At 49.4% G+C, this 26,315-nt stretch overlaps 1 protein-coding gene across 1 annotated transcript in view; it reads right to left on the bottom strand.

Moving 5' to 3' along the window:
• The window catches only part of GALNT10 (polypeptide N-acetylgalactosaminyltransferase 10), a 1,380,999-nt gene that overhangs the window by 437,665 nt on the left and 917,019 nt on the right, over window positions 1-26,315 (bottom strand). The window contains exon 8 of the mRNA XM_069653980.1: window positions 8,971-9,078. Coding sequence (XP_069510081.1) covers window positions 8,971-9,078 — 108 coding nt within the window. The remainder of the gene's footprint in view (window positions 1-8,970; window positions 9,079-26,315) is intronic.

Here is a 26,315-nt window from a genome sequence, read left to right on the forward strand (position 1 = left end):
CCCCACAATGAGTCTTTTTCTTTGATTACTTCACTGAGGTGGCTTTGTGGTGGATGCCAGTATAACTCTTACCAACATTAAAGTCTTTGCTTGAGCGTGCACACAATGAGAAAGTCACAGTAAATGCATGATCCAACTGTGATCCTGTCCCAAACACTAGAGGCAAACGGTGTAAGGATCCAAAGCCGTGTATTGAGACCCACTTGAAGAGCATGTCCCAAACCCTTTAACTGGCATCGCCGGTGGGAAAAGATTGACTGCGGAAACCGTGCAGAAGGGACCAAAAAAAAAAACAAAAAAGCTAGATAAGCACAGGAAAAAGCTGCAGGAATGCATCCGATCCACAGTGCAATGAGAAAAAGGACTGCCGCATGTGAAGGAAGGACAAAGGCCAAAATGTTCCAAAAAAGTATGGAAGAAAGGAGACTGAATATAGCAATATTTATTCATGCTGATCGCCCAATCCAACTGCAAAATCCGCTACACGAATTCCCGTTGTGTAAGCACCTGCTTTCTGGTTGATGCTTTTAGAAGCCAAGCATTGAGATAAGGGTAAATGTGGTAGTATAACTACGTTTAGATTATCTGACAGGGTAAACAATCTGAATGCTCGCAGATTAACGTGTTAACCATTTGCACATTCACAATGAGCCTGATGCCCTCCAGTCTTTTGAACGAGGGCGTACCAAGAACAGCTGCGCTAACCGTGCTTGGGCATTTACAAACTGGTTCTACAGGATTCTCTTCAAATAATGTCTGTACTTCCTGTTGCTGAAGAGAAAGGCTGGCACCAGAACGTGTTGATTAAAGCCAGGCTATTCACAGGCCACTTTGTGACACATTTCAAGGTATATCACTGGCTGGATCATATGCAGAACCCACTTGTTCAATGCTTTATTTGGTTGCTACAATTGATATTTTATTCCTATCGCTCTCGTACACAAGTGGTTCAGAGCGCGGCAAGGGAGGGGAACAAGGGAGAACAAAACAGCGATCTTACTAGGCCCAGTGACATTGAGAACGTGCAAGTGCATGGGAGAGGAAAAGTGCATGGAAGGGGGAGAAGTGGAAGGGAAAGTGCGAAGCAGAGGAGAAACAGATAAATAACAATAAATAAATAATAAAGGAAACAGTGGTAGTGCAGCCAGCAATTTGCAAGTGCTAGGTTTAAGGCAGCAAACAGGGTAGGTCTGATAAGTGCAGGAAGAAAAGGGGGGGGCTGTATAGGTACAGATACAGACCCCACTGCAAGGGGTGGCCCGGAGGCAGTGCGGGAGGGTGGCAGGGTGAGCAGGTACCTGGGCCCAGAGGACAGAGGGTGGCCAGGTGCACGGTGCCAAGCGAGAACAGCAGGGGATAGGGGGAACGAAGGCAAAAGAAAAGAGGAAGGTCTTGAGGTGCTTCTGGAACCGGAGACTGTTTAAGTTTTAGAGTGGCAGGGAGGCTGTTCCAGAGGGAGGCCCCAGCCGAAGACAGACCTACACCCAGCTCGTTTCTTTGAAAAACGACTGACCCTGAGGGAGTTGGAGGTAGAGGAGAAAAGAGCTCGAGAGGGGAGGTATTTGCGGAGGGATAGCTGAAGGTATTTTGGACCCGGGCCCCAGAAAGCCTTGTGGACAATGCAGAGGGTTTTGAATTTAATCCTTGCATCCACTGGGAGACAATGGAGAGATTTCAGGGCTGGAGAGATACGATCCCAGGGCTTGAGGCCAAGGACAAGTCTCGCAGTCCTGTTCTGGATTAGTTGCAGAGGGCAGAGAGTAGAGGCAGGTAGATTTAGAAAGAGGCTGTTACAATAGTCCAACCTAGAGAGAACCAGAGCTTGGAATACCATGAGCTTCTGGGGAAAGGAGAGGAAAGGCAGAGTACCTCTGAGGAGGTGAAGTAGGAAATTTGACCTTTTAGAGACCTCAGATGTGGGCGGAGAAGGAAAGGGTGGAGTCAAAGATGACCCCAAGGTTCTTAGCCTTGCAGGTGGGCATAGGAGGAGGGCCAAGGGAGGCCGGCCAGAGAGTGAGGGCAAAGGATGGTGAAGGTGTGCCAATGAGGAGGATCTCCGTCTTGCTGGCATTCAGACAAAGATAATTGGCGGCACACCAATCTTGAATGGGAGTTAGGCAATCCGAGACGAGAGAGGGAGAGGAGGTGGCAGACGGAAGCCTGAAAATGAGTTGAATGTTGTCAGCGTAGCACTGGGAATTCGAGCAGAAAGTGGCAATGCAGTGGGCAAGAGTTGCCAGGTATTGGTTGAAAAGCCAGGGCGAGAGGTTAGACCCCTGGGGAACACCACAGGTAGAGAGGAAGATAGATGAAAGGAAGGTCCCAAGTTGGACCTGGGAGGGATGATCTGAGAGGAAAGAGGTCAGCCAGGCCATAGCCTGATCAGTGATACCCGGTTTTCACGGAGACGATTGAGCAGGATGGTATGGTTGACCGTGTCAAAGGCAGAAGAGAGATCGAGGAGGATGACGGCTCTGAAGCCAGACTGGTGGGCATGGAGACAGCCAACAGAATTGGAATGAATGCTAAGCTGAGAGATGGCCAACTTTTCCAGGAGTTTGCCCAGAAAGGGAAGTAATGGAAATTGGGCGATAGTTAGCTGGACAAGAAGGATCAGCTGTGGGTTTCTTTAGAAGAGGATGCACAAAGGAGTGCTTCAGGAGGGGAGAGGAAGGATCCCGAGGCAAAGGAGTGGTTGCAAAATCAGCATGGGCCGGAGCGAGGGTTTCAATGTGGTCCTTGATGGTTTTAGAGGAACAGGGATGAACCTGTTTTGATGAGGCTTTCATAGATTGTACTTGTCTAGCGACCTCGTCAGGGGAGAAAAGAGGAAAGGACGGGAAGGATGGTGGGGGGGTGGCTAATGGAGGATCAGCAAGCACAGATGGAGAGAGGAGAGGAGAGGAGAGGAGGGGTGTGGGTGGAGAGGGTGGACAGGATGTCCTGGGTTTTTTAAATGAAATGAGAGGCAAGGGCATTGCAAAGAGCCTGGGAGGCAACAGGAGGGGTAGAGACTGCATCAGGGTTGGCCACCTCCTTGCAGATTTTAAAGAGTTCGGCCGAGTTGTTAGACGCCGCAGAGACAAGCTTGAATGTGGACTCTCTTCTTGGTGAGAAAAGAGAGTCGGTATTGCCTTTGTAGCAGGCGACAGGCCAGTTTGTCAGAGGATGAACAGGAAGTCCTCCATTTCCTCTCAGCCACCCTACACTTAAGCTTAAGTGTAGCTAGGTCAGAGCCATACCAGGAATTGCACTTGGCTTTGGACTTCAAACAGATTCTCATGACAGGGGCAAGAGCATCAAGCGTATCAGAAATTGAAGACTAGATCAGAGACAGGGCTGTGTCAGGATGTGAGACAGCCAAAGGTGGAGGTGTGGGAGAGAAAGTGGTGGCAAAAGCCTCAACTGACACACGCTTCATGGGCTGGATGTCCGAGAAGGTAGGTAGCAGGTTTGGGGTAGGCTTGGCTTGGGGGGAAGAGAGGGAGAGATGAGAGGAGAGGAGGGAGTGATCGCTCCAGGAGAGAAGAGTGGCCAGAGGGATGGAGAGGGGGAGGTCAGAGGAGATCAAGACATCGAGTGTGTGCCCTGCAGAGTGAATCGGCCAAAGGGGAGGATGGACAGGGAGAGGGAGTTGCAGAGGTCATGGCAGAATAGAGGAGGAGGAGCAAGGAGAGTCTAAATGACTATTGAGGTCACTGAGGAGGAGGAGTTGAGTGGTAGAGGCCAGGAGGGAGGAGGAGAGGTCCACCCACTCAGAGAAATGACGTGATTTGACCAGGAGGCTGGTAGATGGTAACCACAGTAAGAGAATGGGTAGACGAGAGAAAGCCTACAGACAAGGCATTCAAAAGAGGAGTATGTCTGAGTGGGAATGATAGAGGCAGGAATCCACTCAGGAAAGATCATGGCTACCTCCCCACCGGACCGGGAGGATCTGAGTGCTGAGAGGATCTTGTAGCCATCAGGGAGCAGAGTGTCAAAGCTCGTGACAGAGCTGGCTGTGAACCATGTCTCAGTGAGATCAAGGACATCAAGGTCTAGTTCTTCAAGGAGGTGGCAGATGTCAAAAGGAGTGTTTGACAGCAGAGCGAGAGTTGAGAGTGGCAATATGAAGAAGGTTGCCAGCCTTAAAGGCCTTCCGGGGAGGGGTACAGATCAGAGGTACGCCCTGCGGAGGAGAAAGAGCCCTAGAAGGGGGAGGAGGAGGAGGAGAGAGAGGGCAAGGTAGCCAAAGGGGGGTGGGGGGAGACAGCAGGAGATGAGAGGAAATTGATGAGGCGAGGGAAGTGCCTATCAAAGAGGAGGAGATTGGCCTGAGGGCCTTGGACCATGCCAGTGCCATTTAGGTAGACATTAATGATGACTTTAGAGGAGTCGAAGGAAGCCATAAGAACTTCCCAGCGAGTGCCACCATTAATGGGAGACTAGGATATAGGGCAGACACAGAGACCATATGAGGAGTACATAGATCTGCAGAAGGAACGACAAAAAGGATGCTGGTGAGGGTCTTTCTGGCAGAAGCATTGGAGTAGGTGTCGGCGATAGGAAGACCAGGGTTAGAGGCCAAGATATCCTTTTTGAACTTCTTCCTACCAGACTTAGTGAGAAGGGAAGGATAGTCAATGGAGAAGCAGTTGGAAAAGATAGGAGAAACAAAGTGCCATTGGGGTGGAAGCGAGGAGAGGATGGAGATACTGTGGGGGCTAAGGCAGGTAGGTGTGGGACGAAAGAGTGGTGAGGTCACTGAGCTGGGAAGTTACAAAGAAGCAACAGTATACAAGCAAAATACAGAGAATTTCGTAATGGGCAGCAATATTTGACTTTTTAGCACAAAGCAAAAACAGCAAGATTTGACTTTTCAATCTTGGAATCGGATGTTAGCAAAGGGTTTTAGGAAGCACTGCGCATCAGGATGACATGTGAGTAACAAGCAGAAAGAACAGTTATAGTCAAAGGCAGTAGGAGTGAGTCCATGAGGAGGCAACTAACCCATAGTTCTGGAGGAGGCAATGTCAAGGCAGTCCGGATTTCTTAGAGGAGTGAGGTGGCATATTGATCCAACCTCCTTCCCACTGAAGCGGTTACGGGAAGGAGGGGGGAATGACTGGACAAGTCAAGCCAGTTTTGGTTCGGTTGGGTTGCGCTTTGCTACCACCTGCTTGTTTGCAGCACTGAGTGTCTAGCCCTTAATTGTGAGGTTGCTCCCACTGCTTTAACAGTGTCTGTTTTAGGCGTTTACGACCTTGAGTGCATCACCAGCTTCACCAAACAAACCTGCCTCATTGAAAGAAATGTCCTGAATCAATGTTTGAACGCCTAGGATGAAATTGGTATATTTTTATCTAGAACTAGTTAATTGCCCATTGCAGCCAGGCCTGAAACCATTATCCGCCATTGCCAAAAAATATTGGCAGGTATGCGTCTTGAGCAATCTATGCATACCTGGCAGAAAAGGGGGAGATTTTAGATCAATTTTCCCCAACAGACTTTGGTCGTATCTGTTGTGAGGGTGCAGAGTAAGGCTCAGACACAATGGTAGTAGCTTTTGGGCAGAAACTTTGATACGAAAAAAGGTTCCCATATGAAAATATTCTGGGTGCGGGTCCCAGACTCAGTGTTCTGAATTGCTTGATTCTTCCTTGCCAAATAAGTGTCTTCTCTTGGACTGTTCCCTCTTTTGGGTGCGGGACAGACTCACAATATTCAAAACTGGCTTGGTATTCTCTCCTGCCAAGTCCAGGTGCGCGTCCCAGACTCGCAATATTCTGATTGGCTTCTGTTTCCCAAATAGGTGAGTGTCCCAGCCTCGCACTTCGTTCCCAGGGGTCCAGAACATCTCAAAGTGGCTTCTGTCTTCACCCCCTTTCTTCCACGTACCTCCAGCACCACTTGGTGACCTTGCGACCCTGTTTGCTACCTTCTGGTAGGTACCAGCATTTCCTGAGCGGCTGTTGCATCTCTGAAGACTATGGTCGCGTTCAGGGCTTCATCGCGGTTGGCAGTGGTGTTCCTGACATCTGCTTCTTCCTGGTGGTGCATCCTCTCTCCTGGAATGTTCACTGGTGCTCTGGATGCCCAGAGTTTCCACACGGCAGCAACGAGAGTAGTCCTTGCTTCTTGGACCTCGCTAGCATTCTCCTTCGCTTTTGTCTTCCCTGATGCTGGCTCTCGTCCCTTTTGCCGCTGTACGGCTCACAGGCTTCCTCCTTGGAGGATCACTCTCATGACGTATCTCACCTGTTGGATATTTAAACTCCTGTGTTGGAAAAGGGAGTTGCTTTGGGCCAATCAGATTCGTTGAGAAGCTAGAGGCTCACTCTGCTTCTCCACAGTGATGCTTGGACTCCTGGCCATCATCTTCTCAGTACATGCCATAAAGTCATATGTGATACACTTTGCATTATCTAAGGTTTGAATCTTGTCAAGTATATTAGGTTGACTAACCTGACAAAAACAGATATTGGCTGTATCAATAAAATGGTAAGGAGGATTTAATATTCGTAAAGGGTTTAAGCGGTGGCATACCGTGTTTGCTTAACATAGTCATTCCTAATCGCATAAGGGGGTTCCTCCCTCGTGTGACCCTCCTTCAGTGCACCACCCCAAGGGGGAATATTGTGCTGTGGATGTACTGCCCTGGCTCCATGGGAAAGGTCTCCCCCCCCCCCTAGGGGATAAGGGGTGACATCCTCGGATTCATCACACTGGTCAACAATGCTGCAGTGTTTGCTGTTTTGATGATGTGTACATTTTCTTACCCCGGCCACTCAGTTTGCAACATTCTTTGTTTGGCAGCACAGACTAGCTAAACTTCAATCACTGACTGGCGCAACGACGCCGTCTATACCGTGGCTATTCTGATAAGACTTTACACGATTAGACAGGACATATTCTTGAAAACTGAATTACTTTATTTAACACGAGGAACCATTTTCAAGACTGAAGACAACATTTAGATTTTCAGGCCACTGTTGCATGAAATGGACAAATTAATGAGAAATTCTTTGCAACAGACAAGCGAAATAGCCTGGTAAATTAAAATGATGACGTCACATATGACTGGGGACACCCTTAAGCACTACTTACTCATCTATTGGGCCCACATTTCAGGACAGTAAACCAGAAGAGGTATCAGGTAATAATATCGCCGCGAAAATGTCGTGGCGATATTATTTGGGTGACCATATATAAGGGGAAAAAAAATATATTTAAAAAAAAAAAGTTTGGTGGTTGCGGGGGTGTCCCCCGCATGTTCCATGCAATAATGTCGCCACAAAAAACTGCCATTTTTCGGCGATAGCTGTGCCGGCGATATTTTTGCATGGTGAGATTTTTGGGGCGACATTACATGGAACCCCAGAAGATCCCTCATACTTAATTGTACCCATCATAAGCACAATCTCCCTATGCTCTTGAAGCAGTTAATTGGTCCTTCCTCGCGCTCATAAGGTTTGAAATATTCTTCATATTGGCAGTAAGAGTAGTTCACAGATAAACCTTTTGTATTCTTCCAATAATTGAGGGAAGAGGTAAAGCATTCAGCAACAAATTTATTTATTTTTCTTTCTGCTTTGCCTGCTGCTCCCCACCGCCACCCTTTGCCAAGACATCTATTTTGCACCAACAGCCTTCTACTGATTCGCTCAACCATTGTGAATAGACAGGTCTTCAGCATATTTTACTACATTTTTTACTTGGATTATGAATGTGAAGTGTTAAATTGTGGTGCTAGGCACTGTCCGATGTCTATATTTTGACATGGTCTGATATGTCATGCTCAAATTCCACATACAACTACCTAATGGATCTTTTATGGTTGAGGGTGAAGCTTTTTCAAATTTCGTAAAGGGAATGTCATGTCTGGGTAGATCCAGTCTTCTCAGGGTCACCCTAAAAGGCTTTTGTCTGACCACACAGTTCCCAAACCCTGACAAGAGAGCGTGCATTGTTACATATGATAATCAAGTTATGATTCTGCTTCCCAAGTAAGTGCTGTTAAAAAGAGGTAACGAGCATCCAGGAGAGGTGGACAATTGATTTTTGTTGCAAAATCTTCAAACAAGAAAGAGCTAGGTTGAGGAGAATCTGTGTGCGATGGATGCTGTTGGTAGAGAGTCAGCAGGCCACATATGCACAAGCCTTACTGACTTTAGAGGAAAAGCCCCAATGTCAGTTTAAGTACATAAAGACACATATAATCACTAATCATTGTGAAAACTCGCTCCAACACCACTCCCATTCCAACAAGCATGCAATTCTAGAAGAGATCCAATGCTGGATAACCTTGGTTACCAATACACTCTTGTGCTTGAAGGGCAGACTTTTTTTTGCCATTTTAACAGGTTTGATGTATTTATTGTATGTTCAATAAAATAAATGAATCAAACAAACTTAGAATCTATGGCAGGATTTAGGTATAAGCCATAGCGCTGTGCAATACTTGGACCAGGAGTGTCAATCATTTGTGTCTCCCCTTTGCGCTCCTCTTCCTACATGTAGTGGAGATGATGTAAACATTTGTTTAACCAAGTGGAAACACTAAGAAAACTAAAACAGATGGCAAGTACCTTTCACATAATATTATGGGACTGGATAAAGGACAATTTTAACTCCAATTCTAGAATATTTGGGAAGAAAGTTCATCACATGGTTTTCTCCTAGGTGGTTGGTAAGTGGTGCACTGAAATGCATGAACGCACCTGTTTTCAGTGTAAGCAGGTAGCAAACAATACACAAACTGCAAGGAAAGCAACTACAGGGCTTTTAAACTACAGAAGACCCACGCTGACAGGAGACAGTTCAGCCGTGCTAGAATACGTTTTTTCCCCTCTGTTTTTGGCTGCTCAATGAGGTTTACTTTTCAGACACCCCATTGCTCACCCTTCCCTAACAAACACGTCGATTTGATTGCCCTCTCTAGAAGTGCCTGCTATACAGTACAAATAAAACCCTACCCGTAGTCCTTACCCTGGCCAGGCTTACTCCTGCTGGAACCTTATAGGGAACATACTTCCGATATATGTGTCCAACTCGGGAGCAAGGGGCATCCTCCATGCGTCCTCCACACATCCACACCTGTGAATCAGAAAGGAAGGACGATGTTAATGACATCATAAGGCATGAATGAATCAGAAAACAATGTAGAATACATCCTTTACAGCACATGGAAACAGATCCATTGCATGAATTATTTGCCCAGATATGTATGCAGGGAGCAGCACCTCGCAGTTTTAAGCAAAACTATGCCCTTTCTTGGAACCATTTTCGAACTTCGGTGCATTTGCCCCACCAGAAAAAAAAAAGTTCTTCCTTTTAAGGTACCTTTTCTCTTCAAAATCGAGGGTCAGTGACCCCGACACTTGAACACCACCTTGCCCTCTTCAAATCCTGGACCTATCACTGAATTAAATATTGATTGCATGGAAAACGCCAAGGATAAATAAGACAACACGCACAGTCTAATGTTTGTACAAAATGAATCAACGGGTAGGTAAGCCCCTAATAACTAATTCCCGGTGTTAGTATCTATAAATGCATTAAACAGTGGTGGAACCAGGATACAGTTTCAATAGAAACATTAATTTATTTCAACATTAGATTTTTTTTTAAAAGCTTCCTCAGCTGGCTCATGATTAGATAGCAATACCTTGTGGATACGACCATACAGAGAAAAACACCATCATAATATACATACAAATTGTGTGCGCCGGTATGTTTGTTGTTACTGGTGCAGCAAGTTACTGGAGCACGAGACCGAGCCTAAGTGGTCTTTTTTCCTTTGCTGTGCTCAAGGGAGGAGTCACCCATCGGCAGTGGTAGAACAGGCTTCAAAAACCAAGCACACGCGCAGATCGCGCCAGTGTGTATTAGAGCTATGTGGCCTAAGTAAGGTAATAGTTAAAACTGTGGCATTACTGCATGTTACTTCAGTGACCTAGGGTGACTAAATGAACTGAGCTACTCTAAGACTCATGTTTTACTCTTTTGAAACATTCTGATATTGAACTGAGGATATTGATCTAACCCGATCGCAGAGCGACTTCACAAAGTTTGCTTTTTAGGACCTGAAGTTGGTGGCAGTCTCAGCGGAAAAGTTCATCCCGAATTAAAGGAAAGCACTGAGGCCCTTTACCACTCTATTTACATATTGAAACTACGGATACGAAGTGCAGTTAGTACAGCACCAGCCCCATATCTTAAAATAATGAAGCACGCGGCTTCAAGGAAATAGGGATTGCGCAGTGCCTCCTTGTGCCTCCCGAAAAGACCAAGAAGCCAAGAGGCAAAAGCGAAAATGAGGAAAAAGGGCAGACCGTACCAGGCCACGGAAATTCAGCCTCCAAAAACAGCCTTTTTAAACACGCGACAAACACCTGCGCAAGTGGACAGTGCATTGGTGGAAGTCGCCTCCCAAACTCCCCGAACTGAATCATTGTCGCCTAATATTGACAATAACCTGTCACTTTTAAAAATGTTGCCGGGTCTTCAGAGGGACTCATTTGGAATTAGAGAAACACTCAAAGCTTCCACAGATGGTCCATTTAACCAAACTGGCACAAACATTATTGCCTCACCGGACTTGTTAGGGTGCGCCTCAACATCTGACACCTTGGAAACAACTACCAGCGATAGTGATGATGGAAGCGAGCTGGAATGCACCAATGATCGAAGCATTTGCAGTGATGTAAACTATACAGTGATTGCATCCAGACTCAATGCAATTACTTCAAGCATAGAAGCATCGATGACATTATGCTCTATCATTGCCCACGAGAAAAAAGACTTTAAACAAATTATTGTAAAGATAGTACACATAATCTCCGTAAATTCTGCACATTTGTAAACGGGTCAGTTTTCTAACACCGGAAGAGAAAAGGTCATTTCACGACCTGAAAATGAAGAATGTATCCCCCAAACGCATCATAATGGGAAACTTCCCAGTAAGCTTGCTATACAGGACGTGGATTGTATTGAAGTCCATGCATCAGAAGATGCCGATTGGGATTATGAGGAGATGATGCTCCCAACTACCCCCATCATTTCGAAAAGGAAAAGAAACTTTGACACATAGCTCGAAAGGGGGAAAAGGGAATTTTTCATTAGATTTTGCATAATATAACAGTTACAACACACTGAGCAACAAGCTCAACTTTAACTTATCATTCCCCAACCCTCATGTTTCCTACCGCTCCTGCCCACCCACCTTCAGCCTTTCCCCCTGACTCGATATCCGTCATAGCAATTATGTCTACCTCCCCTCCCTCCAATTCATTCTCATTCTCTGCCTTGATTGCAAACAGCGTGACCAACAGTGTTATCCACCTCTGTAAGGCTAACCCGGGCTCCTCCATTTGCATTCTAATAGCTTTTCTCCCACACCCCTGTCTCCGCCGTGCACCATTTCCCCAGATCCCTCCACCATCTAGCCATGCTTGGTGCTCTCGTGTCTTTCCATCCCATGGCTATACTGCGCTTGGTCGTAATATATATCGGGTCCTTCAGGTTACTCAATGGTTTGTCCTTCGCATTCCTTTTGAACCGCCCCAGTATACAGGCCTCCAGTGTTTTTACATCAATGTCGACACCCTCCTGGGCCACTTTCAGTGCCACCTCCCCTAAAACCCTGAACCACCGGGCATCTCCAGAACATATGCGTGAGCCCCGCCGCCACCTCCTTGCACTTGGGGCATACCCGTTTCTCTGCTCCTTTAAATGAGATATTACAGCGGGAGTAAGATATGCTCTTTGAACTATGTATAGTTGTATGAACTGTAGCCTGGCATTTCTGGAGACTTTATGTTATCGTTTGATTCCCCCTCACTCCTCCTCCTCCTCAAAATCCCTACCCAGCTCCCCCTCCCATTTGTTTTTACAGTGCAGTTGGGACCGAGGAGCACAGCCCAACAGTACATCTTGTATCCTGGAAACCTTGTGTCCCCCTTCTGCCGCTGTGAGAATCATCTCTTCATCCGCATTCACTACGTCCCCCTCTCTGACTTCAGGCCACCTCTTATTGAGCAATCCCAGGACTGTAATATGTAGCAAGAACTGACCTGCCTGTATTCCGGACTCTTCCCGTAATGCCTTGAAGGTCTTCCACCTCCCCTCCCTCCTCAGGTCCCCAACTGTAGCCCCTCCACATGTCTCCCAACTTGCTTCTATAATTCTCCTTTCTCCTGCTCTGTTTCCCACCACCGCCACTATCAGTATCTGCGGGGAGAGCGGGTCTTTTACCCCAACCACTTTACAGGCTCTGCACCAGATCTGAATTCCCAGTTTCACTAGTTATCCGCCTCCCCCCCCCCCCGTGAGCTCCCCAAGGAGACTGGAGGAGATCTCTCAGGTGCCGCCCCCCCCCCCCAAACACGGGATGCAGCAGTGATGTCTCAATCGTAGTTTCATCGGCCAGCCATTTCACCACGTGTCGCAGCTGACACGCCAGGAAATACAGCTCAAAATTTGGGACAAGCAGCCCTCCCTGGTCATACGGTCTTGGCAATGTGTGGAGAGCCACTCTGTTTTCCTTCCTGCCACATGAATCCCCTGCATAATTTCTCCAGTTCCCTGAAAAATCACCCGGGAATATTGTATGGACATTCCCGAAGCAGTGCATGAGACGCGGCAGTGCCATCATTTTCAGCAGTTCCACCCTCCCCATCACAGACAAGGGCAGTTTGCTCCAGAACCCCTGGAAGCCACTAGGCCCGCCTTAGCGCGAACCGTGTTGTGCTCATGCTCCTGGGTGGGGTCCCGGTGGATGTTAATGCCCAAATATCTGAACGTGGTCCTGCAGGGGCAGTACGAGCAATTGATCAGCTTCCAGGGAAGCTGTGGGCGCCAAGAGGAACAGGCACGATTTTGTCTTGTTCACTTTAATCCCTGTGAACTTGGTAGAGTTATCTAGCACTTCCATCATATATGGCAAGTTTGCTTCAGGGTCTTGTACGTATAATAACACATCGTCTGCATACATTGATATCCCATCTAGCTCTATGCCTATATCTCCATATTCCTTTCATAGATATGCCGCCATGGGTTCCACTGCTACTATATACAACATCGGAGACAGCGGGCATCCCTGCCTGGTGCCCCTGTACAGTTGCCAAGCCTCCGAGTTCAACTTCCCTGTCTTAACCCTAGTCATTGGTATTGTATATATCAATCGCACCCACCTCAGTTACTGCGGCCCAATAGCCATCGTTGCATTCAGCCGGTCCCAGTGCACCGAGTTAAATGCCTTAACAGCATCTAGTGAAGCTACCATCCCCTGTATGGGGCCATCCGCATTGCTATGCATTACATGGTGAAACAGCCTCAGGTTCTCCGAGATCCCTCTTCCAGGCACATATCCCAACTGCTCCGGATGGATCAGCTTTTGGATCACTATGTAGCGTGCCTGCCAGGACTGAGATCAGGATTTTACCATTGTGATTCAGTAGGGACAACGGTCTGTAGGAACCGCAGTCCCTAGCGTCCTTGTCTGGTTTCAGCAAGGGCACTATCAGGGCCACTCTCATACTTGCGGGTAACAATCTGATCTCCAATGACTCATTATATACCTTTGTCAACAGTGGCGCCAAAATATCTACATACGCCTTATAGAACTCTCCCGGAAGGCCATCAGTACCCGTCACTTTCCCGGTGGGCAGAGATCCGATTATGGCCGCCATCTCCTCTGCCGTGACAGGAGCCTCCAGTAGCTCGGCCTGGGAGACCTCCAATCTGGGCAGGTCTATCTGTTCTAGCACGTCCTGTATCTCCTCACCCATGCTGTCCTGGGGCGCTGCATATAATGCCTTGTAGTATTCCGAAAACACCCCATTCATCCCTTCTTGCATCCCACCTTCCTCCATCTCCTAATTTCTAACCATACAAATAAGGGGCCCTATGGGTCTCCCGCCTACACAGCCACGCCAACATCTTACATGGTTTGTCCCCCAACGCATGGCTCCGCTCTACATATTTAGCATAATTAAACTTCCCCAGCCTATCCCACTGAGAGGGGCCAGTATGACTCGGTGCTGCTGTCCCACCATGGCCTCCCCCTTTCGCTCCTTCAGTTCCTTCTCAGTCTTCTCCAATTCCCTCACCAGTACCTTTTGCACTCCACCTGATTCAGCTATGATCACACCTCCGATGACCACTTTATATGCCTCCCAGGCAATGCCCATTTCGTGTACACTCCTCTCGTTAATTTCTATGTATTCTGCGGTTTTCTTCCTAACATGTTCCGCAAATGCAACATCCAGCAGCGCTTCACTCCTCAGCCTCCACGTGGGGATCGGTGGTCTAGGGGCTGCCACCCTCCATCTCGCAACCAGCAAGGAGTGGTCAGACAATATTCTATCCAGGTACTCTGTCTCTGCAAATTCAGGACTGCTTTCTTCCCCTGCAAACATATAATCTATCCTAGTGTACACCTTATGTGGCGCTGATGGGAACACCCTCTCATTTTCACAGTGCTCTGCCTTCCATAAGTCTCGCAATTTAAAATGTTCTACTAGTGAGTTCAGCACCTTCGTTGGGGGGGGGTGGCCTCTTATGCTTAGAGTTGGATGTTTCCGTCTGTCCAGGTGTGTCTCCTGTAATAACGTTGCTATTCCCACTTTGACGTCGGATATACATGCTCATCCTTTTCCGCTTCACATAATTGATCAGCCCCCTTACGTTCCAGGACATAATTCTGATTGTGTCAGCCATAATTGCTTATGCTGAAGGGCTTGTGTGTCCACCGCCCTGTGGCTAGTCTCCAGAGGAGATCGTCATACCATATTATAAATTGCGACAGGCTTCCCCTAACCCACCCTCTTCCAAACACCCCCCCCCCTTACACCCAACTACCCCTACGACAACCTTTATTAAACCTGAAAACATAATAAGTCCCACTATGCATTACATGCTGGGATAATCCTGTTTCCGCTCTATCCCACCTGACATACGACAAGTGTCTGGTGCCCTACGGGTGGATCCTGCCAACACGGTCCTCAACTATTCTAAAACAAAGGGGGCGGGGGTTACAGGTACGCCACTGCGTTCCTCTACCAGGCTAACACAATTCCCATATTTCTCCTGCCCTGTTAATGCATCATGACCACCCAACACATACTGTTGGCATATTGCCAACTACATCAAGGTCCACACCAGTGCACAGGATCCTCTCTCGTCTCTGCACTTTCACGACTTGTTGCGTTGCGCCAGCGCTATCCGGGACCCTGGCCTGTCTTGGGCTCCTCTGGAAACTGTACTGTCCATCAATCTGTGCGCTTCCTTCCGCGACTCGAAGGAAAGGGATTTGTTGTTATAGATCACTTTCAGCCTTGCAGGATATATAAGCATATACTTGAGTCCCGCCTTCCGCAGTCTGGCCTTGACAACAATAAACTCTGCCCTTCTTTTCTGGACTTAAAATGTGATGTCTGGGTACAGAGCTACTTTCGCTGAGTCTTTTTGGATCCTTCCACCAGCTCTGGAGAAGGCTAGAATCTTCTCGCGGTCTCTATCATTCAGCACCTTAGCTATCACGGGCCTGGGCAGCGCACCAGGGGGCGGTCTCCTGCTCAGGGAGCGGTGCGCTCTCTCAATTGTGAACCCTTGAGAAAGTTCTCCAGTGCTGATCTCCTGCAGCAATAAATTCTCCACATAGTTAGTGGGGTCCCCACCTTCTGCGCCCTCCTGCAGGCCCACAAAGCAATTATTATTCCTCCGGCCCGCCCCTCTGCCTCCTCCGCCCTATCCTCCATCAGCTTCACTCTCTGCATCAGTACATCCACATCTTTCGTAGTCTGCGCACATATTTCAGTTTTCTCCTTCGCCTGCTCCTCTAAGCGAGTTGTGCGTTCCGCAATTGTGCAGACATCCTGACGCAGCAGCGCCAGGTCAATAGCCACAGCGTCGATCTTCCCCTCCAATGTGGTTTGCAGCACCCCTATCGCATCTAGAATCTGTTGGTTGCTAGGTCCTGGGGTATGCGAAGTCTGAGGCAGCCCCTTTGCCTTCTCCATAGCTCCTTCCTGTCGGAGCGTCTGGTTCGTCGAGAATGTCTCTAGCGTGGTTTGCTTGTTTTTTGATTTAGCCCCCTTATGTGACATCTCCCGTGCCAGTGCTGACCAAGCCACCAACTACCAGTATGCTCCAGGTTCCGTGTGTGTTAATCTGCCACTCTTACTTGTGGGGCTCTGCCCAGGTCCCCCTACACGTTCCGGTCTGCTCCGTCCTCCAGAAGTACCTTTTGTTGTAGCTTCGCCAACACCTAGATACCCTCCAGGCGATGCACTCTGCCTCACAGTTCAGCTCCGGCGGGGCCTTTTCTGCATGTGAGCCAGGGGTAGGAGGGGCCCGAAGCCCTACATCTCCTGGCGAGGTCGGGGGGGGGGGGCGAGGTGAGGTGAGGCCCACCCAGTACATGTGTGACCACTAAGTGCAAACAGGCCCCCACACCCCCTTCCACTCCTTACCCCTTACTGCCGCCGACTTGGCTTCCTTCCTCCTCTGTGCACCATCCCGTTCCGCTGTTTCACTCCCCAATCGGTGTGGGCGAAAGCAAGCTATAAGCACACCCTGCTATCGTGTTATGCCGGTCCCTCTTTCCGGGCTCCTTCCCCTGGTGGTCCTACAGTGGTTGTGAGGTGTAGGGTGCCTTCCCGTGTTATGCGTGCTTTGCTTACTGAACCCAGTCCACCCCAGCCTTTTGGCCTCCTGGGTCCATGGGGGTGTGGGGGAGGAATCCAAATGTTCACCGGCTCCCCTCTGTATTGCTTGCACCCCTCCCCTGTGGCTTTCTGGTCACACTGGCGGAACAGCAGGGTCCTATGGCCATATGATTCCGCCTTGCTCCGCTCTTCAATGCCAAGTGGTGGGTCACCTCTAACCGGGTCTGCCAATATGTCAGACTGCTGCAGTGCACCAGTCTTCCTGCACTGCAGTATGGTCGTGGGCTGTGGCCTCCCGGTCCCCTCCAGGCCGTGTATGCCTTCACAGTGTCCTCCGGCTCTGTAGCCCCTCCAGCGCAGCGCCCAGAGACCTAATCCCATCCTGTGTTATAGAAGGGCAATATCCGCTCCTTCCACAGTCGTTAATCACCAGCTACAGTACACCTTTGTGTCCGTGTTCGCTGTACCCTGCGTGCGGCCCCAATTCCACACTTCTTTCGTTTAGCCATCCATGTGCGTCGATGGCTGGATCCGCTTATCCAGGGCACTTTCCCTTTTCCTCGTACGTTTCTCTGGTTAATGTATCCACTGGCTTCGCTTCTTCCCACCGCCAGTGTTACTCTGTATCTGGTGCTCTGCTGCGTGTGCCATTTTGCAGCCCTCGGTCCTTCCCACAACCCCTCGCTGAATGGATCACAGCACTATCTCGCTCATAGCATCCAGGTGTCTGCAGTCCCTGCGTCTCCCCGCCTCTGCTCTTCCCAGCTGGCAGCCTCGAAGCCCCACTCACTGCTTCATCCAGGCTTCCCGTACTGGCCGCTTCACTGTCACCGGCAGTCTGCGTTGCAGCCCCTCCTTGACGTACTCTCACAGGCGTCCCCGTTCACACGCCTCTAGCCAGCAGGCCGCCTACTAACGCCAAGTACTGGATGTGCCCCGGTCCCTTTGTTCCTCGCTGGACCGCCATTTTGGCTGCTGCCTTCGTCTCTGAGGCGATCTTCCGAAGCTGAATTAATGCAGGTGTCCGTGCCAATCCTTCCTCTGTAGCGCTCAAGTCATGCCTCAGTCTTTCACATGTGGGCACCTATGTTTGACCATATTTAACCCTTTTGTACGTGGTTTCTTCCAAGATCAATTTAGGACCGGCAGGAGCTCTGCAGTTTGCACGTCCTTCTACATGGCACCGTAGCCATGCCCCGTAGAAAGAGGGTATTCTTAACGCACACAATCAGAACAGGTGGTTATTAAGGGGCCACCCATAACAAAGGTTCCCAGAAAATAGCAGCAAACCATTTCAGACTAAATAGAGAGGAAAACGAAGCTCCTACCTTTATGCCTAGAAAGGCCCTCTTTTCTGATTAAAAGAAAAGTCTACTAGGGAAACAAGTGAAAACCGGAAATCGGTAGCCCTTTTCGAAATCGGAAGATAATCATGGAGATTTTTTCCCAGATTAATAAATTTAACATGATCAATTTGTCTTATTCGATTGATTTGCCAAAGTATGATATTTTTGCTGACTGGGTGATTATCAAATTTGTATTCCCTCTGATGGTGGCATTATTGCAGCAAAGAGCTTCTGAACAGGAATCCTTCGGTTTTAGGCTGACAGTATGTAGGAAACCACCATCAGCATGGCATCCAAACAAAGAAATGCAAAGCTTCCAGCAAGCATTGATCATGCCATTTTCCTGCACAAGGAACCATCGATCAGAATGCCAATCTCCATTTGCTCATTGTGCAGGGAAAAACTTGCCTGAGAAATTTCAGAAGCAGTTTGCTCTAACGTCATCTGACAAAAGGCCATGATGTCCTTGAGATGATACTAAATAGTCACAACACTGAAGGGACAAGAGAGAAATTGACTTCCACGGGAACAGGGCTCAAGCGGAGCCAGCAGGTTGTAAAGAAATTTGGCTTTGTGAACCCTAATGAACACGGAACGTGAGCAGGGTGAGCCTGCAGATTTTCCTTTCTGGACCCAATACAAGATGGAGTTGCAGGTTATGGACATGTCTTTTATATGAGACCTGGTGGTGCAGACTTCTCCCCCCTTGTATGTTATATCTCCTTGTATGGGGTTTGCCTTATTTGGAAGAGCCGGGGGGGGGGGGTGGGATAGGCTCATTTCCATCCCAACATTCCCCGCTTTCGTTACTTCTACAGTAATGAAGTTCCCCCGCCCCCATATTTCTGTTCATTAGCACGTCTTTCTGCTTCTTCTCATGCAGGGCTAACCTTTATGAGCATCCACGCCATGCAGACACTTCTCAAACTTTCCCCATGTTGTGCATACTGCTCAGGTGTGCAGATCATATATATGCAACCCCTTTCCCCAGCTAAATCCACCCACACCTCCTTGTTATTTTCAGGGTCCAGAGGCGGCACAGTGGTTGTATGGTATAGAGTATCCACCTTATCCCTGTGACTCTGGGAAATGGCGACCATGCAGTATTTAGGGTTATTATCTTGCTCAGTCTGGATCTCTACTTCTTGTGTATCATGAGGTACTGTCGCACTCAGCCCCCCCTTATGTCACCTGTTTGTCTGAGGTTGATTTCTTCTTTGGAGATCTTTCCTTCTTCCTGGCTGTCCGGGACTTATATATTTATTTTAAAATTTCTTTATTAGCATTTTCTTAATTACATAACAGTTCTTTATTGTGTTCATATGAGAGAGGAGAAAGAGAAGAATGGGGAAAACTCAGAAGAGAAGTGCAATGCAATGAAACAAGAAGAGAGTTGATAGAACATTAACAACATTAACTGTCTCCATTCGTTGACTATGTGTTCCAGTGCGGTAAGCACCAGTATGGGGGACTGATCAGGGAAGGGGGGGGGGGTCGTCAGGGAGCCCAGCTATTGTCCAAAATCGTTCTGTTTTACGTGCCATCGTGGATGTCCTATCTCCTTGGCCTTCATACGTGAGCGTTCATGGGGGCATGTCGTCGGATGGGTGGAACATGCTCCATATCAGTTCTTTCCAGGCAACCAATGCCTGGCTTGAGCCATCTGCCGATCTGGCGACACTATCTTCCCAGGCTTTAGTTTCTGCGTCCACCCATCGTTCCAGCTCCCTGTGCCATGTGGTGTATTATGGGGAGGCAGGTCTTTTCCAGGCCATTGCAATCGTTCTCTTGAGTAGTATGCAGCCCATGTCCATAAGTTTCATTGTATGTTTGGATTTGGCTAGCCTGGGATATGTTCCCAGCAGACATTCGCTGGGGGACCATGCGTATCGTGTCATGCCTGCCCTCTTGCAGGCTTGCTCTGCTTTCGTCCAGAGTACCTGCACTTTTGTGCATCTCCACAGCATGTGAATGAGGTCTGCTTCACCAGATTTGCACCGGGCGCAGTTGGGTGGTGTCTGCAGGTTAAATTTTGCTATCTTGTGTGGGGTCAGGTATGTGCGGTATAGGATGTTTAGCTGCATGAGACGGAACCTTGTATTCCTAGAAACTTCTTTGGGGTAGGCGAGCGCCCTGTCCCACTCTTTGTCAGTTATTGCAGTCCCCAGGTCTTCCTCCCACCTAGCCTTCAGTGTAGCGCTGCGGGGTTCGGGATGTCCCTCAGTTGCACCATATTTTTGGGATATCGGTCTTCCCCCTCCCCAAGATTGTATAGCAGTGTCACTAGGGGGTCAGTTTCTGGTTCCTCAGGCCATGATTCCCACTTAGTTCTTGCCATGCTTTGATGCCATAGAAACTGGCCGCTGGGCATGTCATCTTTCTCCCGTAGTGAGGTGAATTCTCGGTATGTGCCCTCATCATATAAGTTCCCCCAGACGTAAACTCTGTTTCTTTCCCAGAGTCTAATGTTCCTCAGGTCTGCGTTGGAATTACACAATCTGCAATCAGTGGGATTTCTGGCAAGTATGGGCCTCTCACCCGCAGCAATGCTTTGGTCCTATGCCATATTTTCCTGCCCAGAACTACCAGTAAGGGCTCCTCCCTCAATATTTGTCGGGGTGCCCAGATGAGTTCCTTCATTTGTATTGGGGCAACCATCCGGCACAGTAAGGGTGTTTCTGATGTTGTGTCGTCCGCTAGCCACTTAGTTGTGAAGCTAGGTTGCGCTGCTAAATAATATTTCTCCATGTTCGGAAGTTGTATACCTCCCTGTCCGTATGGGAGGGCAAGTGTGGAGTACGCCAACCTGTGTCTGTTTTTCCCCCACAAGAATTCCCGAAGCAGCGTGTCAAGTAGGTGAAAAAAGGGGACTTTGATATGATAGTGCACATTTTGAAACCCGTATACAAAATCTAGGGAGGCCAATCATTTTAATAATGGCTGCTATGCCCATCATGGACAGGGGGAGTTTAGACCAAAAGCCCATCGATTTGCGTAGAGCAGAGAGTGCCACCATGGTGTTGTGCTCATGCATCAACGTCGGGGTGTGCATGATGTTGATCCCAAGATACCTAAATGAGTTTGTTTGCCATCTGATACCCACCGACGGGAGGTCATCTACATCCCTTCCCCTCAGGTCAGCTAACGGGAACAGGCAGGATTATTCTCTGCTGAATTGTATCCCCGAGACTTTGGAGTAGTTGTCCAATATCTCTAGTATGGTTGGTGCATTCATGCTTGGGTCCCTGAGGTATAGGAGGATGTCGTCCGCATATAGGGAGATTACATGGTCTCTACCTCCCACCCTTATGCCTACATCGAAAAAAGTTTTCTAAAAAAGATTGCGATGGGCTCTAGTCCCAATATGTACAACATGGGTGACAGTGGGCAGCCCCGTCTAGTTCCCCTGCCTATGCTCCATGCTGCAGAAACGCACCTCCCAGTTTTCACCCTCGCCGTTGAATTGGTGTAGAGCACCCTCACCCATCTAATAAACCTCCGTCCAAAGCCGAACCGTCTGAGGACCGCCACCAACCATTCCCAATATATGGAATCTAACGCCTTAATGGCATCCAAGGATAGCAATGCATACGAGCCCTCTTTATAATTAGTCTGGTCAATGATGTGCTGTAATCTGCGTAAATTCAGAGTGGTGTTGCGGCCTGGTATAAAACCATTTTGGTCTGTGAGCACTATTTCTCCTATGATTCCTGATAGCCTCTTGGCCAGTATTGTGGTGAGAATTTTGATGTCATAGTTTAGCATTGCGAGGGGGCGGCATGAACCACACCCGTCCTCGGGTTTGTTGGGTTTGAGTATGGGGACCATGAGGGTCTCTCTCATGCTATCCGGCAAGACCCCTCGCTCCAGCGCTTCTTGAAAAACCTTATGCACTATGGGTGTCAGGGACGATTCGTACACCTAAACTTCCGAAGGCAGCCCGTCGCTGCCTGCTGCCTTACATGTGGCTAGGGATTTGATTGCTTCTGCTATGTCTTCTGCGGTTATGTCTTCTTCTAATGCTTCTGATTGCGTGAGTGATAATCTGGGCAGTCCTATTTCGTCAAGGGTGTTTGTGATCTCTTCTGGGGGACGGGGGGGGGGAATCTGGTCTTCAAGGGTATAGAGTTGGGTGTAATAACGCTTGAAGGTGTCGTTAATGTGCAGCTGCGCCCGGTGCATGTTACCGTCTTCATCTTTGATTGCAGTGGTCAGGTGTCTGGGGTGCTCTTTCTTGCAGAGCCAAGCTAGCATGTGGCCTGATTTATTCGCTTCAACATGTGCCCTTGTAGTTCTAGTAGTGTAATCAAATTTTGCGAGCCTGCCCCATGCCTCCTTGCATTCCTCTCTGAGCTTTCTAAGTGTGCTCTCCCTGTGGTGAGTGTCCGGGGAGGTAGACTCTAGTCTCTCGATTTCCTTCTCTCGGTTCTCCAGCTCCTGCTTCAAGTGTTTTCTGATCCCCCCAGCTTTCGCTATGATCTCGCCCCTTACCACCACTTTCAGAGCATCCCAAATCGTGCTCACCTTGTCCACACTCCCCATATTTATCTCTATATAGTTCTCTATGGAGTCCCAGAGATCTTCCCTGAATGCCTGGTCTTTCAGGGCTTCAGTGGGCATTCTCCACATGGGTATGGGGGGTTTAGTGCCCGTGTTATTCTACTCCACTAACAAAGGTGAGTGGTCAGAGATGGTTCTTCCCAGGTATTGTGCCTTTTCTATTTGAAACATGTGTTCCCTTCCGACAAAGACATAGTCTAGCCTGGTGTGGAGACCATGTGGGGATGAGAAATAGGAATAACTTCTTTCCCTCGGGTGTACTTCTCGCCATGTGTCGGCCAGTTCTAGGCGTTCCAGCATGGTGTTCAGTGCTGTTGTGGCCGCCGTTGGGCCGCTTGCTAGTAGTGTTGACCTGTCGAGCTCTGGGTTGTGCACACAGTTGAAATCGCCCCCGCACACAAAGAAACCATTTCTGTGTTGCGCAACTTTAGTGTACATTGAGTTCAGGTGGGCTGGGATGTTAGTGTTGGGGCAGTAAGAGTTTACAATACATACTTCTGTTTGTTCGATGTGGTCCCACATTATCACAAATCTACCCTCTGGGTCTTTCACTGAATTGGTTAGCTGAAAGGGGAGGTGGGGGATCAATCCAGGTGAACACCCCCCTCGCATACCTGGAGTATGAAGCTCTGAATCCCTGTCCTCCCCAGTGGTCTTGTATTTTGGCCGTAGACCTCCTGCAGCAGGGCTATCCCAACCTCCTTCCTGCGAAGGTAAGACTTGATTCGATTCCTGCGGGGGTAGGTGCCCAGCCCACGCACATTCCATGTCAGCACATTAATTCCTGCCGCCATGTCGTTCCGGGGGAGGATTCCTGGGCCGCTCTCAGCTCCTTGTCTTTGTTCTCCTTCGCCACACTCGTGCGGGGCCGACTTCCCTCGACCCCGTTGTTCTGTCCCTGCGAGTCCATTCCCTTCTTTGACCCCCCCTAGGGTCTTAGCATTGTCATTTGGAGACATCTCAACCGTGTTAACCTTCATTCCGGCGAATGATGAAACAAAACCAAACAGTGGTAAACTGCCTCTAGCAGTTGCTCTTAACTGGCAACGCTCAGAGGTCCCCGCGTCGTCTGGACCTATCCGGGTCAATAAGCACGGGTGTTGTGCTGGCGTCCAGCCGGCACTGGTTCTGGAGGGGTGGGTTGTGGAGGACTGCCCAAAAGCTCTGTCCGTCGTTGCTTTTTGTTGCTTGTACATTATCTTGTCTGCCCTTCATATTTGCGGCTGATATCATTGCAGCAGTGTGGGGGCTTGGTTGTTTCGCATCGTGGGCTTGAGCGATTTCTCATTTGTCGGGTGCATCTCGCTTCTTACTTATACGGTTTCGGCACGTGTTGCAGGTTCTCCATCTCCGGCAAGGTTGTTGTGCTCCAGCCACATATTCGCTGCAGCTGGGGTTTCCAGAAATATCGCCTTTCCCTTGTATATCAACTTCAGGCGGGAGGGTTAGAGCAGCATGTATTTGAGATTAAGTTTCCACATCCTCGCCTTCACTGGCACGAAGGAGTTTCGTGCCCGTTGCACTGCAGGGGTATAGTCTGGGTATATTACTATCTTTGAGTTATCTTGTGTGATCTCCCCTCCCTCTCTTGAGTGTCGCAATATTGTTTCTCTGTCGCGCAAGTTTAAAATTTTTGCAATTATAGGACGTGGGTGCGATCCTGGTGGGGGCCTCTTTTGCAAGGATCTGTGAGCCCGTTCCACAGAGAATCCCTGGGTGAGGTTTCCAGCCCCAATTTCCTGCTGGAGCAAGGTCTCCACAAAGTCCGTTGGGTTTGACCCCTCCATGTCCTCTGGGACTCTGAGTATACGTATATTGCTTTGGCGAGCACGCCCCTCCGCCTCCTCGGAACGTGCCTCGAGGTATGCCACCTTCGTCTTGAGTTTCTGGACCCTCACCTGCAGATCGGAGGTGGTCTCTACTGTGGTCTGTAGGATAGCTTCTACCGTGGTCACTCTCTCCACCAGGTTGCGAGCGTCTTGGCGCATCAGCTGCATATCCGACTTGACCTCCTCGATTTTGGTATCAATAAACGACTCTGGCTTCCGTGCTTGTCCGCGGCCACCCCCGGGTTCAAGGGACTTCTGGGCGCACTGTCCGCCAGGTCCTCGGCACGTCTCCCCCTGTCTCGGGTATCAGTGCTAGCTCAGGCCGTTGATTCTGCTGTGAGCTTGTCCTTGGCCCTGTCGCAGGCAGCGGGCTTCCACCAAAGCGGGGCATCCCTCTTCGCAGCTGGCTTCTCTCGGGCCCCTCCATATGTCTCTCCGGTCAGCTGTCCTTACCGGGTGTGTTGCGGGTTGGGCCCGCGCACAGTTCGGGGCCGCCTCTCTGCTTGCGTGTCCCTCCGAACGTCCTACCCGTCAACGTTTCCTCGGTGCAGGCAGGCGCTCACCGTGATCCCTCAATGCGATGCTGCGTCCAGCTCCTCCGTCAGCTAGTCCCGGTCATCGGCCGACTCCCGGCCGCTGCACTCGTCCGGATCCACGCCGCGTGTCCACCGGGGTCTGCGATTTCAGGCAGCCTGGCGTTCGCCTGCCTCGATGGGTCTTTCGGGGTGCCTCTATTGTTGATCGCTCGCTCCCCATCAGCCCATGGACTGTGCTGTGATCTTGGGTTGCTGTTGTGTTTCGGGCAGACCCGGCGTGGGCTCCCAGAGCGCAGCGGCGCAGCCTCCAGTCTCCGCTGTGCCCCTCCTCCAGTACTCCTCGGACGCCGCTCAGGCCGCCATCTTGTGCGCCCAGGGGTCCCCTTTTGGCAGCTCCGTTATAAGTGGAGACAGCTCCAATTTTCTTCATCCTTCCGTCCGCGCGTGCAGAATCACTTCTGCTACTTCTCAGTTTCGTTTGCTGGGCTTAAGGGTGGATGGAATAGCAATTGTAAAAGATCTTGGCAGGATCAGGACGGAGCTCTCCAGGAACTTGCCTTCACTCCATGAGCTCAGGCCACGCCCCTGTCCGGGACTTATATAGGAATGGGCGAGTATCCTCTGGATCCAGCGTGAGGATCGCTGCCAGCCTCAGGAAGCAGGTAAGGGTTCAGTATCCAGGAGGAAGGAGTGTGGGAGGCGGAGTTCAGGAAGGAATGGGGACAGGATTCCAATGCTGGCAGCATGCGAGGGGAAACCCGTGAGCACAGAAGCGCAGAGCAAAGGTCCGGGATGGAAATGGAGAACGGCCTGTGATGGAAGCAAAGGGAGCAGCTCAAGGAGTACCAGGGAGGAAAAGACGATAAGTATCGGAAAGGGGCACTTTCGGAAGGAAAAAATAACAAGCACACTTGCCGACAACTTGGAACAGTAGCGTTGAGACCCGCAGAGCCGCTGGGGCGTGCCTATTTTCTAGGCGGCAGCATGTCATACGTGAACGCTAGAGTGCAGTGTTTCCGTGAGGTCGGCCATGTTGGGAGAACAGCCAACCCGATGTTGCGGTGCGTTATGGAACATGAAGTCCAAAAGGGCCGGAAACGGCGATTCATGGCAGGTACTTTATTATTAGATTTCCCAATTGTCACCATCATCCTTGCACTATTAGGCACTGCTTTGGCACAGCAACAGAGACCCAATTGGCACATGCAGAAAATCACCAAAATAACCACAATGATAGGGACCAGCATTTTTACCAATGTTTCGTGCCAGGATACCAACCAGCTGAATGCCATAGTCACCCAGTCATCGTCCTGGATCCCAGCTTCCTTCTTCCTTCTTTCCACCCTCCGTTGCTGTCAAGAGGTCGAGGACTTACCTATTATGCATTGCCAT

Source organism: Ambystoma mexicanum, chromosome 3q, assembly GCF_040938575.1.
Source record: "Ambystoma mexicanum isolate Mex_15411 chromosome 3q, UKY_AmexF1_1, whole genome shotgun sequence".
NCBI classification, from domain to species: domain Eukaryota; kingdom Metazoa; phylum Chordata; class Amphibia; order Caudata; family Ambystomatidae; genus Ambystoma; species Ambystoma mexicanum.